We start from the raw sequence: 16,708 nt of genomic DNA, 5'->3' as shown, positions 1-16,708 counted from the left end.
TATTTACCCAAGAGACATAAACACTTAATTTTAAAAAACCCTGAACTTAGGTTCATAAAAAAGTACACAAATGTTTATGGCAATGTTATTCATAAAAACCTAAAAACCTGGCAAGAACCCAGGTGTCCTTCAATGGGCACCTGTTTAAATAAGCAGTGGCACACCCAACCATGGAACGGCACGCAGCACAGAAAAGGAATGAACCACTGATACAGGCAACAACCACGGCGGACACCCGGAGCACCACGCTGAGTGAAGCCACTCCCAAGACTACACACTGGCTCAGTCCTTGTGTGTAACATTTTTGAAATGCCAAAGTTATAGGGAGCAGATAAGTAGTTGCCAAGGACAAAGGAAAATGGGGGAGTGAGAGGGAAAGAATACAGCTATAAAAGTCAGCAGGAGGAACCCTGGGAGTGTGGGGACTGCGTCGTAGCCGACCGGACGAATGTGGATGTCCTGGTTGTGATTCTGTACTAAAGTTCTGCAAGACGATACCATGGCGGGGGGCGGGGGGGGCAGCTAATGGGCCCATGAGATCTCTAGGTATTATTTCTCATAAGTGCCGTAAATACACTTATCTACAAACTAAAGGCTTGACTTTGTAAGAGGTGGGCAGTTGACACATGGATTAAGACGCTGCTTGGGACACCACACCCCTTACTGGACTGGCTCCCCTCCAGCTCCAGCTTCCTGCTAATGCGCACTCCGGGAGGCAGCAGCCGACAGCACCAGTACTTGGGTCCCTGCCACCCACACAGGAGGCCAAGACTGAGTTCCAGCCTCCGGGCTCTGGCTGGCCCAGCTCCAGCTGTTGCTGGCATTTGGGGAGTGAACCAGTAGATGGTGGATCTCTCTTTGTCTGTCTGCCTTTCAAATACATAAAAAGAAGCAAACCTTTAAAAGTTTAACTGTTAACGATGTTTCCAATAATTAAACAGATAAGCATTCTAGTATATTCATCCCACACCATAATGGGTCATTTTGGGCACACCCGGTTTTGGTGACCACTGCCCTGGGGCCTAGTCCCACTCCCCCACCCCTTCAGTTGGTCTCCACTCTGTCTGAAAGTTGTCTTTCGGAAACACAAATCTGCTCAGGTTGCTTGCCACAATCAGTAGTCTGACACCTAAGGGCCTCTGTGCTCTGGTTTTAGGTATGCACCCTGCACCTGGAACTTGCAGTTGCCAGGGTACCAAACCCAGGCTGAGAGTGAAAGACCTGGGGCCAGGCATAGCGACTTGACTTCGGGGACTGACATGACCTCTGACATCTGATCGCTAACTAAATGCTCGCTGATGCTCAGCCTGCAGCACAACCAATTCCTACTCAAAGGCAGACTATCCCCTCTGCTTTTACTCCCAAAGCCCAGAGGCACCGATTGCACTGCCCTCCCTCCTCCATCCCCTGACCTGGGGAACTGACCTGCAATCACGCCGGCCAGGTACACCAGCCCCACTCGGAGGCCCTTGTGCACCATTTCCAGGGGAATGCCCAACACGAGCTGCATGAAAAGGTTGCCCATGATGTGCTGAACGCTGCGGAGACAAACACTGTCATGAATGCTGTGCCGAACCCAGCGCGTACGCCCTTATTTATTTGAGAGGCAGAGTTACAGAGAGAGAGGGAGAGACAGAGAGGTCTTCCATCTGCTGGTTCACTCCCAAGTGGCTGCATTGGCTGGGGCTGGGGCCAGGCTCAAGCCAGGAGCCAGGAGCCAGGAGCTTCTCCTAGGACTCCCATGTGGGTGAGGGGCCCAAGCCCTGGGTCCATCTTCTGCTGCTTTCTCAGGTGCATTAGCAGAGAGCTGGACCAGAAGAGGAGCAGCTGGAACATGAACCAGCACTCAAATGGGATTCCAGCAACACCAGCAGCAGCTGCACCTGCCACACCACAATAGTTTAAATTTCAATAGGTTTTCAAACAGCCTGTGTGGCATCCTCAGGATATTTAATAAAACAGCGATGTCAAGGGAAACTTCCTTCCCAATTCTACATAAAAAGTTACTTAAGAACATGAGCTAACGTACCTTTCATATACTATAATTTGGTGCATAACATATTTCAACATGGGTGCTTTTTATTACAATTTTTATATTTAAAAAAATCTAGGGTTAGGGAGGAATTTTTGGCCTGGTGGTTTAGACACTGATTACGAAGGCTCCATCTGGGGCCAGCGTTGTGATGCCAGCATCCCATTCAAACCCCAGCTGCTCCACTTCCGATCCAGCTCCCTGCCAATGCACCTGAGAAAGCAGCAGAGGATGGCCCAAGTACTTGGGTCCCTGCCACCCACATGGGAGACCCAGATGGAGTTCTGGATTCCTGGCTTCATCCTTGCCCAACCCTGGCTATTGCAGGGATTTTAGGAAAGAACAAGTGGACAGAAGCTTTTCTCTTTCTCTCTCTCTCTCTCTCTTCCTGCTTTTCAAATAAAATAAAAATAAATAAATTTTTAAATGTATTTATTTTAAATGAAATTCATATCAGCTTGCTTGTCAAACCCCACAAACATCTCTGGAGAGTCTCTGAACAAAATTTTTAAAATCCCACAATGCTTTTTATTTTCTTTAAAGGAGATTTCAGATTAAATCAAAATGTTGAAAAGCAACACAAGGGCCGCATCTTCCAAAGAACAGCAGCTTTTTTTTTTTTTTTTTTTTTTTTTTTTTTTTTGACAGGCAGAGTGGACAGTGAGAGAGAGAGACAGAGAGAAAGGTCTTCCTTTTGCCGTTGGTTCACCCTCCAATGGCCGCCGCGGCCGGCGCGCTGCGGCCGGCGCACCGCGCTGATTCGATGGTAGGAGCCAGGTGCTTCTCCTGGTCTCCCATGCGGGTGCAGGGCCCAAGCACCTGTGCCATCCTCCACTGCACTCCCGGGCCACAGCAGAGGGCTGGCCTGGAAGAGGGGCAACCGGGACAGAATCCGGCGCCCCGACCGGGACTAGAACCCGGTGTGCCAGCACCGCTAGGCGGAGGATTAGCCTAGTGAGCCGCGGTGCCGGCCTAGCAGCTTTTGTATTAGCTTCAGTATTTGCATTTTTCGCACATTTACTTAACAAATCTCAGCCAGTGAGAGGTTCTCTGGGCATCAGTCACCCTCAGGGCCACATGCGTGCCCAGCCTTGGCCATCACCGCCAGGCCGTCTGCAAAGATGTGGGAGAGGGAACACGTCATGCGGCACACAGTGGTCTGGCAAGGAGAGGGGCACCAGGTTTCCAGAGACATCACACATGAAGGGGATTAGAAATGTCTGCCCCGGAAGTTGAAGAAGAAGGTCAAGGAAAGCCACACCGCCCTCTGAGAACTCCTTGAGGACGAGGTGAACAGTGAAAAACCTCACAGAATCCACACCCCCACCCCCGCCTTTGTCTCTGCTGCTTGAGGTAGGACTAGAAGTGGCACAGAGACACAATCCTGCCATGTGCCTGGAGCAGAAATACTGAGGTCCTCTGAAGATTTAGTAATTTATTTATTTGAAAGGCAGAATGACAGAAAGAGGTGGCAGGCAGAGAGAGAGAGAGAAAGAACTTCCATTCACTGGTTCACTCCCCTAAGTGGCTGCACCAGGCAGGGCTGGGGCCAGGAACTTTCCTATGTGGGTCGGCAGGAGCCCAAGCACTTGGCCATCTTCCACAACTTTCCCAGGCTCATTCGCAGGGAGCTGGATTAGAAGTGGAGCAGCCACGACTCGAACCGGTGTTCTGGTTTGGGATGCTGCAGGTGACAGCTTAACCAGCTGAGCCATAATGCTGGCCCCAGAAATACTAGTTTTGTTCTATTGTTGTTTTCATTCAAATTTTATTCATCCATTGAATCTGTGTCATCCACAAAGCCATCCCTCTTCTGATCTTTCTCCCTGTCTTTTGCTATTTTACTGCAGCTAGCCCAACACCTGTTTCTCTTATCCCAAGTCTGCCTCCTCCAGGGAGGCTGCAGGAGCTCACACTGACCTGGCCACAGGCAGCTGTGTCACATAGTTCTGGCCAGTGAGATTACAAGGAAGAGCACGTTAGATGTTTAAGGGAGATTCTCTCTTGACAAAAGGGATGATGCATCACCACCTGTGTCACTCCTTCCCTTTCTTTTGGCTTTGAACGCAGTGGTAACAGCAGTCAACTTGCAACCACGTGAGAAAGGCTAAGGGGGACAGAGGTGTCAAGATAGGACCTAGAGCCCTGGCTTTATTCAGCTGATGAACTAACTGGCTACCTCTGTTCTCAAACAGGAAATAAAACAGGCTCTATTTGGTTAAGCCCCTGTTATTTTTATTATTATTATTAATATTATTATTATGTTACATGGATTCAGAAGCATTCTACCCTGTGCCACCCCATATGTGAAATGTGCAACACAGCCCTGTGAATTCTGAGTGCCTTACTATGTGTCAGGTACTGGGAAAATGAGAGCGATTGTGTCATTTAATTGTAGCACCCTTATGAGGGAGGTGCTATTACCCCATTTTATAGAGGAAGAACCTGAGGCATAAAAAAGGTTAACTAACTATTGTATGCTGTTACACTGTACTGCCTCAGACTAATATTTAGCTGACTGCTCCCCTTTATAATTTTAAAGCCCTTGCATGCAGGACCCACATTTGTTCAGGATTTACTTGTTAAGTGAGAAACCAGTGTGTACAGAAGCAATTGCTGGTTTCATCTCTGGCTTACCAAGCCTCTGAGTCCTGTATCCCATACCTACTTCGTCCTCAGCCAAAAGAGTCATCTACCTGTTCAAGCCTTGGGCTGGACAGGTTGCATGGACAAGGTTGGCCTCATCTGACATCACGGGAGTCCAGCCAAGAGGCGGGGCCAGCACCAAGGCGCTCGTAGCTGGATGGGCTCAGGACGCTGAGCGGGATCACTGAAAGCCATCAGCATGTAAGACTATAACAAGACAGGCACTGGACCTCCTGTTGCCTGCATTATCTCGGCTGGATGCCAGCATTACACACTCAGCACACCAGTCACAAGTTCACTTTCTGCAAGTGTGAAGTAGTGCCGGAGGGAACCGGTGATTCAGCTCTACCTCTTCCTGACCTAAAGGGATCATTTAACAACATCCAACAACTGGTGGGCCATACTGTTGGTTTGGTAATGACTTGGTCTCTACTCACTAATATTGCTATTTCAGAACTGACTTCAGGCAGTTATAATGAAACATAAAGTACTCTGGCCTTAAGAGTTAGCACTAATGAGTGAAGTTGTAGCCCTGCAACTTAGCTGTGTGACTTGGAGCAAGTAACTGCATCATCTAAGCCTCAGACAAAGAACAGTAGGAGTTAATACTTGCCTTCTAGGGAACTTGTGAAAATCAAACAAGATAATGGATGTGAAAGTGTCCTACCAATGATAAAGCACCGGGGGCGGGCATTGGGTGCAGTGATTAAGATGCAGTCTGGCAGGGCAGGCGCTACAGTGGAGCAGATAAAGCCACCTGCAGTGCTAGCATCCGTATGGGTGCCAGTCATGGCTGCTCCACTTCTGATCCAGCTCTCTGCTGTGGCCTGGGGAAACAGTAGAAGATGGCCCAGGTGCTTGGGCCCCTGCACCCAAGTGGGAGACCCAGAAGAACCTCCTGGCTCCTGGCTGGAGATTGGCGCAGCTCCAGCCGTTGTGGCCATCTTCGGAGTGAACAAGCGGATGGAAGACTTCTCTCACTCTCTGCCTCTCTGTAACTCTGCCGTTCAAATAAATAATCTTTTTTAAAAAATAATAATTTAAAAAAAAGATGCAGCCTGGACACCCGAATTCCCTATCAGAGTGCCTGGGTTTGGTGCCTTGGGCTGGCTCCTGACTGCAGCCCACTGCCGATGTTCACCCTGGGAGGCAAGCCAGTGACGGCTCTGCATGGTTCTCTGCCACCCACATGGGAAAACCAGATGGAGTTGCAGGCTCCTGGCTTTGACCTGGCCCAGCCCCAGATGTTGTGGACACTTGAGGAATAAACCAACGAATGAGAGAGCTCTGTCTCTCTCTTACATAAAAATAAATACATAAAATTTTAAAATAATAATAGTGCACCAAACACACATTAGGGGTTACAATCACTTTATCATCGCTTCTGACCCCAGAAACTACACTGCCAGTCCTTACCCAGCATGCACCAGCATGTATGAGATAAACCTCCAGGCTTCCTGCCTCTTCTCGGGCCTGTAGATGAAGGGACTCTCCAGGATGCCTGTGTCCAGGGTGATCCACTGCTTCTGAGGCTTCCACACGGCATAGTAAATAAACACTGCCAACTGACAGGGAGGAGCAGGCAGGAATGTTAGCCACAGCCAGGTGCGGTAGGTGTGTTTCCAAAGATGAGCTCTCAAGTGGGCCACCCCATGGCACAGGCTCGGAAGATGACAGCAATTAAATGTCTCCACCAGGGCCAGTGCCATGGCTCACTTGATTAATCCTCTGCCTGTGGCACAGCATCCCATATGGGTGCCGGGTTCTAGTCCCGGTTGCCCCTCTTCCAGTCCAGTTCTCTGCTGTGGCCTGGGAGGGCAGCAGAAGATGGCTCAGGTGCTTGGGCCCCTGCACCCGCATGGGAGACCAGGAGGAAGCACCTGGCTCCTGGTTTTGGATCGGTGTAGCTCTGGCCACAGTGGCCATTTGTGGGGTGAACCAACGGAAGGAAGACCTTTCTCTCTGTCTCTCTCTCTCTCTCACTGTCTAACTCTATCAGTCAAATAAATAGATTTTTAAAAAAATGTCTCTACCAGGGGCTAGCACTGTGGCAGAATGGACTAAGCCTCTGCCTGCAGCACCAGCATCCCACGTGGGTGCCAGTTCGTGTCCTGGCTGCTCCTTTTCCGATCCAGCTCTGTGCTATGGCCTGGGAAAGCATTAGAAGATGGCCCAAGTGCTTGGGCCCCTGCACCCATGCGGGAGACCCTGAAGAAGCTCCTGGCTCCTGGCTTCGGATCGTCTCAGCTCTGGCCGTTGTGGCCATCTGGGGAGTGAACCAGCAGATGGAAGAACTTTCTCTCTGTCTCTCCCTCTGTCTGTAAGTCTATCTCTCAAAAAAAAAAAGTCTCCACCACTCTCCACTCTGGTCAGGCCCTGCCAGGGTTAGGGGCAGCGCTCGTGGACACCCTGATCTCTACCAACCCTTCCCCTCATTTAAATCCCTACTGCCCATCTCCCCACCCTACCAGTTGATCTTCCACTTACTACTTAATATGAGTCAGCAGTGCCTTCAGCAGGAAAAGGGGAAATCCTAACGTTACACTGGAGAAACCTGGCAAACGGTGCCTTAACCAAGCAATGAGCGTCAGTGTCGTGGTGATGGCCTATGGATGTCTTCTGCTCCACCATGCAACCTGATGAGATCATGTCCCCCTGTGGTATTCTTTCCCCACACCCACAATCTACGCTACTCATGTGCAAAACACCAGACCAACCCAGACTGGGGGACCTTTTACAGGCTGTGTGTCCTACCAATGATAAAGCACCGGGGGCGGGCATTGGGTGCAGTGATTAAGATGCAGTCTGGCAGGGCAGGCGCTACAGTGGAGCAGATAAAGCCACCTGCAGTGCTAGCATCCAGGTCAGAGGAGCCTGGGAACGCAGAACAACTCGGTGCAGTGGGAGACCCAGGACCGGAGGGCAGCAGAGGACTGGGAAGAGGACACTCATAGAAAAACCTGGTCAAATCCAACGAAGTCTCGAGTTCAGTTGGTAGCAACAGACCAAGGCCAGGGTCTGAGTTTTGCTAAATGTGTGGTAGAAAATGGAAGATATTACCAGTGGGAGAAACGGAAGAGTGATGTGCAGGAGCCCTCTGTATGCCCTTTGCAACTTGTGTATACAACTGAAGTTGTTCCGAAATTAAAAATGTATCTTTAACCTTTTTTTCAATTGATATTTCTGTGCGAGGCAGATGTCTCAGCACCTGCTCCATGACCCTTCTCGGAAAAGTGCCTTCTGAATAGTACGCATTGTCTAAGCAGTTGTGCTCCGTCCCATGTGACCTTGTCCCATTCTTCTCCAAGCCCCTGCCCGCCGCTCAGCACCCCCACCACATGCACTCACAGCTGACCCGAGCACGGCACCACAGCTGATCCCTGGGCTCGGAGGGGAGGAGCAGAAGGAATGCAGAATGCAGACACCCATCTGAAGCTTCTGCCTGTGCCCTGGATCCTGGTGACTTCCCAGCTGCAGGCCATCTCACCAGAAAACCCCTCTACAGAAGACAGACCCCGACAGCCTGAGGAGAGCTGCCAAGAACGCTTCCACACAGGCCTGTCTCTGCTGGAGCCCTAAGAGGCTTGCTCCCTGCCACGGTTAATTTACTGCTCAGTGAGGCTCGGGTACTAGGGCAGCCAGATGTCTGTTCAAACATTGTTCTAGATGTTTCTGTAAGGGTCTTTCTGTAGGTGAGATTAACATTTAAATCAGTAGACTTTGAGTAAAGCAGATTGGGTGGCTCTCATCCAATTATTTGAAGGTCTTAATACACAAAGTGTGCCCTTCATTAGGAAGAGAGAATTCTGGAAGCATCTGCCTTCGGCCTTGAGCTGCAAATCCTCCCTGGATCTGCAGTCTGCTCGCCTGCCCTGCAACCTTTGGACTTGCCAAGCCTCCACAATTATTTGTGTGAATTCCTTAATATAAATCTCAGTCTCCCTTCCTCTGTCTACACACATGCACACACATATGACATGTGCACACCTACTGATTCTGTTTTTCTGGAGAACCCTGATTAGCACAGTCCCTGATAAGGAAGCTGACGCATAAATGGGGACCAAGAGGATGACAAGATGGACTTCCTACTGTCCCTGAGTTTCCTCCCCTCAGGCAGCCAGGCTCTGCAGATGCCTTTATGAGACTGTACAACACGGGAGATAAAGCTAAGTGTTCTGAGGCTGCCCAGTCGCCAAGGTGCAACCTGGGGGAAGTCATTCCACTCTCTAGGCCCTGCAGTCTTTTCTGGAAAACAAGGGAAGACTAGACCAGAGTCTGAAAACACACCACATGCTGCCCAGAAATCCACCATTAGAAAGTCGAATTTTTTTCCTACGAAAATTCAAAGGCAACTTATAACTTTTCTAAACATATGGCCCAAACTGCCCTTGCTAACTGATCTTACTTGGCTCATAAGGAAAAGCCAATTTGCAACCCCAAGATTATCTGATTTCCAAAGACCCCACCAGCTAAAATGAAGGGAGCCAGTAGAGTTGCAGTCACTGCTGGGAAGGGGATTTGTCTGACAAATGGACCATAACCCCTGGCCAGCAGTGACCAGGAGCATAGGAAAAGAGGAGGCTCCAGAGAGGGGCGGGCAAAGGTTCCACGTGTGCTGTCCTGTCCCTGCTCAGCCCCCTCCCTTCCCACTCCCAGTCTATTTGCAGCTCCCCAGGAGGACCAGGACCCCTACCCACCGCCACATTTACCTCCGCCAAGCTGATGGAGATGATGAACAGAGGGGGCGGGAGGCAGTTGGCCCTCTCCAAGTAGGTTCTCCGGACCTTCTCAGGAAGCATCCACTTTGAGACAATCCTGTGGACCTTCCTAGCCTTGGGGGGAGCTGCATCTCCCCCATCCTCTCTCATCCGCTCCTCTTCCTCCAGCTCTTCTTTCCCTTCTCTGTCCATACTCAGGTTCACACTCTCCATCTCCAAGTCGTGAGCAACAGCCATTGTCCACCTAAAAGGGACACGAAAGGCAGGGAGAACAGGTGACCAGATGGTCTTCATTCAGGCCGTGGCTCTGCTGGGCTTTGGCACAACCACTGGTTTCCAAAGTCAAAATGGCATAGACTCCTAAATGGACCCAAAGTTTTTACTTTATTAATCATTTTAAAAAGCATGAGCCTTGAGCCAGATGACTGGGATAGAACGTGATTCCCCCATGTAACAGTTATAAGGAAACTTAGGGAAGTCACTTCAAATTATATCTTCTCGGGCCAGCACTGTGGCACAGTGAGTGAAGCAGCTGCCTGCAATACCAGCATCCCATATGACAGCCAGTTCGAGCCCCAGCTGCTCCATTTCTAATCCAGCTCTCTGCTAAGGCAGCTAGGAAGGCAGTGGAAGATGGCCCCAAGTGCTTGGCCTTCTGCCATCCATGTGGGAGACCCAGATGGAGTTCCAGGTTTCTGGCTTTTGCCTGGCCCAGCCCTGGTCATTGCAGCCATTTGAGGAGTGTCTCTCTCACTCCACCCCCTCCCTCTATAACTCTGTTTCAGATAAATAAATAAATCTTTTAAAAATTGCATTTGTGAATCTGTCACCTTTTATTTATCTGCTCATCTGCTGACGAACATTTGGGTTGTTTTCAGCTTTGGGCTGTTGTGAATTCAGCTGTTGTGAACATCCTTATAGAAGTTTTTGATTTAATACCTGTTTTCAATTCTTTGGGGTACAGACATACGAGGGGAACTGCTGGGTCATAAGGTAAGTTTATATTTAACTTACTGGGAAGCCCTCAGATTCTATTTTACAGTGGGGAAAATGGCAGCACTGGCATCATGGCCTTCCTGGGAAGATCATTTGAGACAATACATGTAAAGCACTCGACATGGTATCTGGCAGGTGGCAAATGCCCCATAATTATTAGTTGCCATTGCCAATGGATGAGTGGCAGGAGTGTGGAAGGACGGCTAGATAGATAGGTGGGATGGAGCTGAGCCTGCAGCCTATTTTCACACAGAAGTTACTGGGAGTCAGATCAAATCCAATTTATTTTTTTTTAACTTTTATTTAATGAATATAAATTTCCAAAGTACAGCTTATGGATTACAATGGCTTCCCCCCCCCATAACTTCCCTCCCACCCGCAACCCTCCCCTTTCCCTCTCCCTCTCCCCTTCCATTCACATCAAGATTCATTTGCAATTCTCTTTATATACAGAAAATCAGTTTAGCATATATTAAGTACAGATTTCAACAGTTTGCACCCACATAGAAACACAAAGTGAAAAATACTGTTTGAGTACTAGTTATAGCATTAAATCACAATGTACAGCATATTAAGGACAAAGATCCTACATGAGGAGTAAGTGCACAGTGACTCCTGTTGTTGACTTAACAAATTGACACTCCTGTTTATGGCATCAGTAATCTCCCTAGGCTCTTGTCATGAGTTGCCAAGGCTATGGAAGCCTTTTGAGTTCACTGACTCTCATCATATTTAGACAAGGTCGTAGTCAAAGTGGAAGTTCTCTCCTCCCTTCAGAGAAAGGTACCTCCTTCTTTGATGACCTGTTCTTTCCACTGGGATCTCACTCGCGGAGATCTTTCATTTAGGTGGTTTTTTTGTTTGTTTTGTTTTGTTTTTGTTTTTTTTGCCAGAGTGTCTTGGCTTTCCATGCCAATCCAATTTATTTTTAAATTCACCTCAATAGGCAAGGTTCCACATCACAACAGATCACATCCAATAAACTTGGGGAAGAAGAGAATTCTCTTTAACTTTTCTTCTCTGCAGTAACTTTTCTGAAAATAAAGTTCTCTCCCCTTCACTGCATCTTTCGCCCTCCTACACACTCACCCCTCAGGGTCAGTCACTTGGTCTGCAGATGCACCCATTTTATTCATTTCCCTTGAATATTGATGATTATTTCTTGTTTTTGCCACTTCCTATAATTGACAAAATTACAGTGTGTATTTGAGAGCATCAGCTTTTCACCACCAATATTAAAATATTTTAAAAATAAACTATGGGCCGGCACTGCAGCTCACTAGGCTAATCCTCCACCTGTGGTGCCGGCACCCCAGGTTCTAGTCCCAGTCAGGACACCAGATTCTGTCCCGGTTGCCCCTCTTCCAGGCCAGCTCTCTGCTGTGGCCTGGAAGTGCAGTGGAGGATGGCCCAAGTGCTTGGGCCCTGCACCCCATGGGAGACCAGGAAAAGCACCTGGCTCCTGCCTTCGGATCAGCGCAGTGCGCTGGCCGCAGCGCACTGGCTACAGCGGCCATTGGGGGGTGAACCAACGGCAAAGGAAGACATTTCTCTCTGTCTCTCTCTCTCTCACTGTCCACTCTGCCTGTCAAAAATAAATTAATAAATAAATAAATAAACTATGGTCTGGCACTGTGGCGTAGTGGGTAAAACCATCATCTGCAGTGCCGGCATCCCACATGAGTGTCTGTTCGAGTCCTGGCTGCTCCACTTCCAATCCCGCTCTCTGCTATGGCTAAGGAAATCAGGAGAAGATGGCCCAAGTCCTTGGGACCCTGCACCAGCATTGGAGACCCAGAAGAAACTCCAGGCTCCTGGCCTCAGATTGGACCAGCTCCAGCCATTGGAGTCACTTGGGGAGTGAACCAGTGGATGGAAAACCTCTCTCTCTCTCTCTCTCTCTCTCTCTCTCTCTCTGCTTCTGCCTCTTTGTGACTCTGCCTTTCCAATAAATAAATATAAATAAACTCTATTAGGGATGATTAACACAGTCTGAACAAATCCTATCGTAAATTTAAATGCCACCCACAATCATTTTATAAGGAAGTAAACTTTCACATCCCTAACAACACACTGTATATTTATAAAAGGAACTAGAAAAATGAGGATTGTATTTCTCACCCAATTTTCTCTTTTCTCCAGATTTCAAAAAGTTTCCAAGCATTTTACAAGTGCAAGCCCAGTTTAGGTCGGTTTGTGAGCTGTAGTTCCCACGCTGAAACGAGGTGCGGCCAAGACTCACGTCCCGAGTGCTCGCTCCCTTGGCATGCGCAGCACAGGGATCTGACGTGGGGCTCCAGCTACCCTGGGCGCTGGCAACAGACAAACGTTGGCAGCAATGTGCAGCGTTTTCCTTCTACCTCTCTTCTCGGTCAACCGCAAGCACGCCCAGCGTCCATACCTGTGGGACTGCCCGGCTCCCTGAGGACAAGGGCCACTGTCCGAGTCACCTTATCTGCAACACCTGCTGCTGTGGCGCTCAGAGGTGTTCCTTCCACTCTGTGACCGTCCCAGCTCTCCCACTCCTGTTGATCTTCCACCCCACACCTGAACCGCCAAGTGCAGCCAACCACCTTGGCAATACGACCAATCCAACTGGCAATGGTGAGAAATGCTGATGGCATTCCTCATGTTAGGGGGCTGTGAGCAGGCAGTAAAAACTGATGTGGCCTGTTGGAAGGCAATGGGGAAGCAGCTATGAACTAGAAAGAGGACAGGCCTTTCAAGAGAACCCTTCCAGAAATCTACACCACAGATGCACTGGAGCAAGCGTGCACGCTATATTGCAAGGACGTTCAGTGCAGAACCATTTTGGAGAAATGATAAAGAACCCGGAAAGCCATCAGTGGAGGTGCTGCATTTTCTGACAATTCTAATTCTTCGAACTGACATCTGCTCACCAGCACTTCCGCTCCTGGGTCAAGGTTCCCTTCCAGAGGGCCTCAGAAGGCAAGCCTAATCTAAGGTCATTAATCTTGTCCTTGTGAGGGTGGGGCCTGAAAACGAACTCTACAGGTTCTCTAGGCCAAAGGTGGGACACGAGGCCTTAGACACACTCTTTGGATTACCAGAACTTCGGGAGACTCAACTGAATACAGCAGCATCTCAAAACAAAACAAGGGGCAGCAGTTCTAACACACAAGAGTCTGCCAGAGACTCATCCATGCTCTCCAGTGATTTACGTGATCACTCTGGGTCCTAGGGTCGCTAACAGAGTGGATTTTTACTGCACTGTACCAACTGTGCTTCCTCACCCAGTAAGCAAAGATCACGTGAGTTTCTTGAACTTTCTTCCATGTTGGCTTGTTGTTATACCACACCTCCTACCTCTTATCTGCAGAGAGTTGCAGCTGCATACTGTTGAAATGCCACACATGTGCAGACCAAAACTGGGTGGCCCTGTCATCAATGTTCTCATCCTACTGGAATGCAAGACGTGGGGTGGATTGTTAGCTTCTAACCTTCTGGTTAAAACTGGAGATGGAGCCCTGCGTTATGGTATATCAGGTTAAGACGCAGCCTGCAATGCTAGCATCCCACATAGGCATTGGTTTGAGTCCCAACTGTTCCACTTCTGATCCAGCACTCTGCTAATATGCCTGAGAAAGCAGCAGAAGATGGCCCAAGTCCTTGGGCTCCTGCACCCACATGGGAGACCTGGAAGAAGCTCTTGGCTTCAGGCTTCAGCCTGATCCAATTCTGGCTGTTGTGGCCATCTGGGGAGTGAACAGCAGATGGAAGATCTCTGTCTCTCCCTCTCTGTAACTCAGCCTTTCAAATAAATAAAATAAATCTTTAAAATAAATAAAAAACCGAAGATGTTCCCACTATACTGCAAGAACCAAAATCCTTCCCTCCATGTCTGGAAAGTATTTCTAAGAGGAAATACAGAAAACTTTCCTACCAGGGGCCAGTGTTGTGGCACAGTGGGTTTGGCTACTGTCTGCAACACCAGCATGCCATATGAGCCCAGGTCAAGTCTCAGCTGCTCCACTTCTGATCCAGCTCCCTGCTAATGTGCTGGGAAAATAGCAGGTGATGGCCCAAGTCCTTGGGCCCCTGCCACCCACAGGGAAACCAAGATGGAGTTCCAGCCTCCTGGCTTCAGCCTGGCACAGTCCTGGCCGTTGAGGCCTTTTTGTGGGGGGTGAATCTGCAGATGGAAGATCTCTCTCTCTCTCTCTGTAACTCTCTGTCTCTCCTCTTCTCTGTAACTCCATCTTTCAAATAAATCTTTTTTTTTTTTTTTTTTTTTTTTGACAGGCAGAGTGGACAGTGAGAGAGAGAGACAGAGAGAGAAAGGTCTTCCTTTGCCGTTGGTTCACCCTCCAATGGCCGCCGCTGCAGCCGGCGCACCGCGCTGATCCGATGGCAGGAGCCAGGATCCAGGTGCTTTTCCTGGTCTCCCATGGGGTGCAGGGCCCAAGCACCTGGGCCATCCTCCACTGCACTCCCTGGCCATAGCAGAGAGCTGGCCTGGAAGAGGGGCTACCGGGACAGAATCCGGTGCCCCGACCGGGACTAGAACCCGGTGTGCCGGCGCCACAAGGTGGAGGATTAGCCTATTGAGCCACGGCGCCGGCTCTCAAATAAATCTTAAAAAAAAAAGATAACAAAACTTTCCTACTCCCTGACCTTGCCTGGCATAATAAACATTGTTTATTTACAAATCATGGAGTTGATGTGTTGGCCGAAGACTGGAAGGGCAGGACTGTGCTCATTTACCCAGGACATTTGTCTACCTTTAAAAAAAAAAAAACACTGTGGAAAAGGAGATTTCCATAGGAGACCCTTGACATTGGCAAGGGATTTTTTTTCAAAGATCTTTCAGAGGTCCTAATTCACTATATATCACATAGTGTTTTTGAAAATTACATTGTGAGCCTATAACCAGAAAAGTCCAAGGAATTCCATTTCTGTCCTTAAAAGAGTCTGTAAACACAAAAACAAAGTTACTTATAAAATCAGCTGTCTGGGGGCCAGCACTGTGGCACCACAGGTTAACTCCCTGGCCTGAAGCACCAGCATCCCATATGGGCACTGGTTCAAGTCCCTGCTGCTCCACTTCTATCCTGTGGCCTGGGAAAGCAGCAGAAAATGGCCCAAGTCCTTGGGTCCCTGCACCCATGTGAGAGACCCAGAAGAACCTCCTGGCTCCTTGGCTTCATATTGGCACAGCTCTGGCTGTTGCAGCCAGTTGGGGAGTGAACAAGCAGATGTAAGACCTCTCTCTCTCTCTCTGCCTCTCCTCTATCTGTGTAACTCTTTAAAATAAACACATAAATCTTTAAAAAAAATTAGCTGTCTGATGGGGCAGCCATCTGGCTTGGTGGTTTAAGACACTGCTTGGGAGGCCCACATCCTATATAGAAGTGGTTGGGCTTGAATCCTGAGCTCACTTCTGATTCCAGGTGATGGCTCAAGTACTTAGGTCACTGTCACCAAAGCGGATACCTGGGTTGAGTTCTGGGCTCCTACCTTCAGCCTGGCCTAACCCAGGCTGTTAACAGGCATTTGGGGAGTGAACTAGCCAATGGAAGGTCTGTGTGTGTGTGTGTGAGTGTGTGCACACGCGTGTGCATGCGCACACCTGGCAAATAAAATGAAAATATAAATAAATAAATAAATAAATGGGTTGTTTGAGGATAAAACAGTGAGAAATGCTAAACCACCTTTGTCTTTCAGTGGAGCTGTATTTCTCAATACTTTGCACCAGAAGACCAAAAGAAGGGAAGACAAAGAACACTCCGTCAGAGATTGTGTCTCTTGTCAACTGTACAAGTCCCAGCTCTCAAACAGCACTTCCTGCACAAACCCCACTACTTCCCAGTGCACTGGTCCTTGTATCTCTGCGGCACACTGGAAGATCGGCTGATATCAGAGATCCCAGGCACCACTCAACTCCACATTCCATGCCGATTTTCTGATGGGAAAAAAAAAAAGCAACCTCATTTTCTCTTCCTTTCTATCACTAGCACTATCGAGAATTTTCTTTGGTGAGCCTTTTTTCACTCTGCAAAAGAGAAACAAAGATTTTGGGGCTGGCACGGTGGTGTAGCAGGTAAAACCACCACCTACACTGCTGGCATCCCACATGGGCGCCAGTTCTAGTCCCAGCGGCTCCACTTCTGATCCAGCTCTCTGCTAAGGCCTGAGAGAGCAGTGGAAGATGGCCCAAGACCGTGGGTCCCTGCACTCACGTTGGAGACCCAGAAAAAACTCTTAGATCCTGGCTTCAGATCAGCCCAGCTCTGGCTAGTGTGGCCAATTGGTGAGTGAACCAGCAGACAGAAGACCTCTCTCTCTCTGCCTCTCC

At 49.0% G+C, this 16,708-nt stretch overlaps 1 protein-coding gene and 1 long non-coding RNA gene across 6 annotated transcripts in view; one reads left to right on the top strand and one right to left on the bottom strand.

Moving 5' to 3' along the window:
- RHBDL2 (rhomboid like 2) overlaps positions 1 to 16,708 on the bottom strand; it is a 52,680-nt gene that overhangs the window by 21,884 nt on the left and 14,088 nt on the right. For all 4 annotated transcript variants that reach the window (XM_089337439.1, XM_089337438.1, XM_002715202.6 and 1 more), the window contains 3 exons: positions 9,388 to 9,640; positions 6,095 to 6,243; positions 1,426 to 1,538 (listed from right to left, as the gene is read on the bottom strand). In XM_089337439.1, coding sequence (XP_089193565.1) covers positions 1,426 to 1,538; positions 6,095 to 6,243; positions 9,388 to 9,633 — 508 coding nt within the window. In that variant the 5' untranslated portion in view covers positions 9,634 to 9,640. The remainder of the gene's footprint in view (positions 1 to 1,425; positions 1,539 to 6,094; positions 6,244 to 9,387; positions 9,641 to 16,708) is intronic.
- Positions 1 to 16,708, top strand: part of LOC138850675 (uncharacterized) — a 60,318-nt gene that overhangs the window by 42,564 nt on the left and 1,046 nt on the right. Inside the window, exons 4-5 of one of the 2 annotated variants that reach the window (XR_016237397.1) lie at positions 12,535 to 13,664; positions 16,078 to 16,388. This is a non-coding gene — a long non-coding RNA (uncharacterized LOC138850675). The remainder of the gene's footprint in view (positions 1 to 12,534; positions 13,665 to 16,077; positions 16,389 to 16,708) is intronic. The other variant, XR_016237399.1, reaches the window with a different exon arrangement.

The sequence above is a fragment of the Oryctolagus cuniculus genome, chromosome 7 (assembly GCF_051225735.1).
Source record: "Oryctolagus cuniculus isolate XC-2025 breed Fujian yellow rabbit chromosome 7, ASM5122573v1, whole genome shotgun sequence".
NCBI lineage: Eukaryota > Metazoa > Chordata > Mammalia > Lagomorpha > Leporidae > Oryctolagus > Oryctolagus cuniculus.
This window is presented reverse-complemented; position numbering and strand designations above follow the sequence as displayed.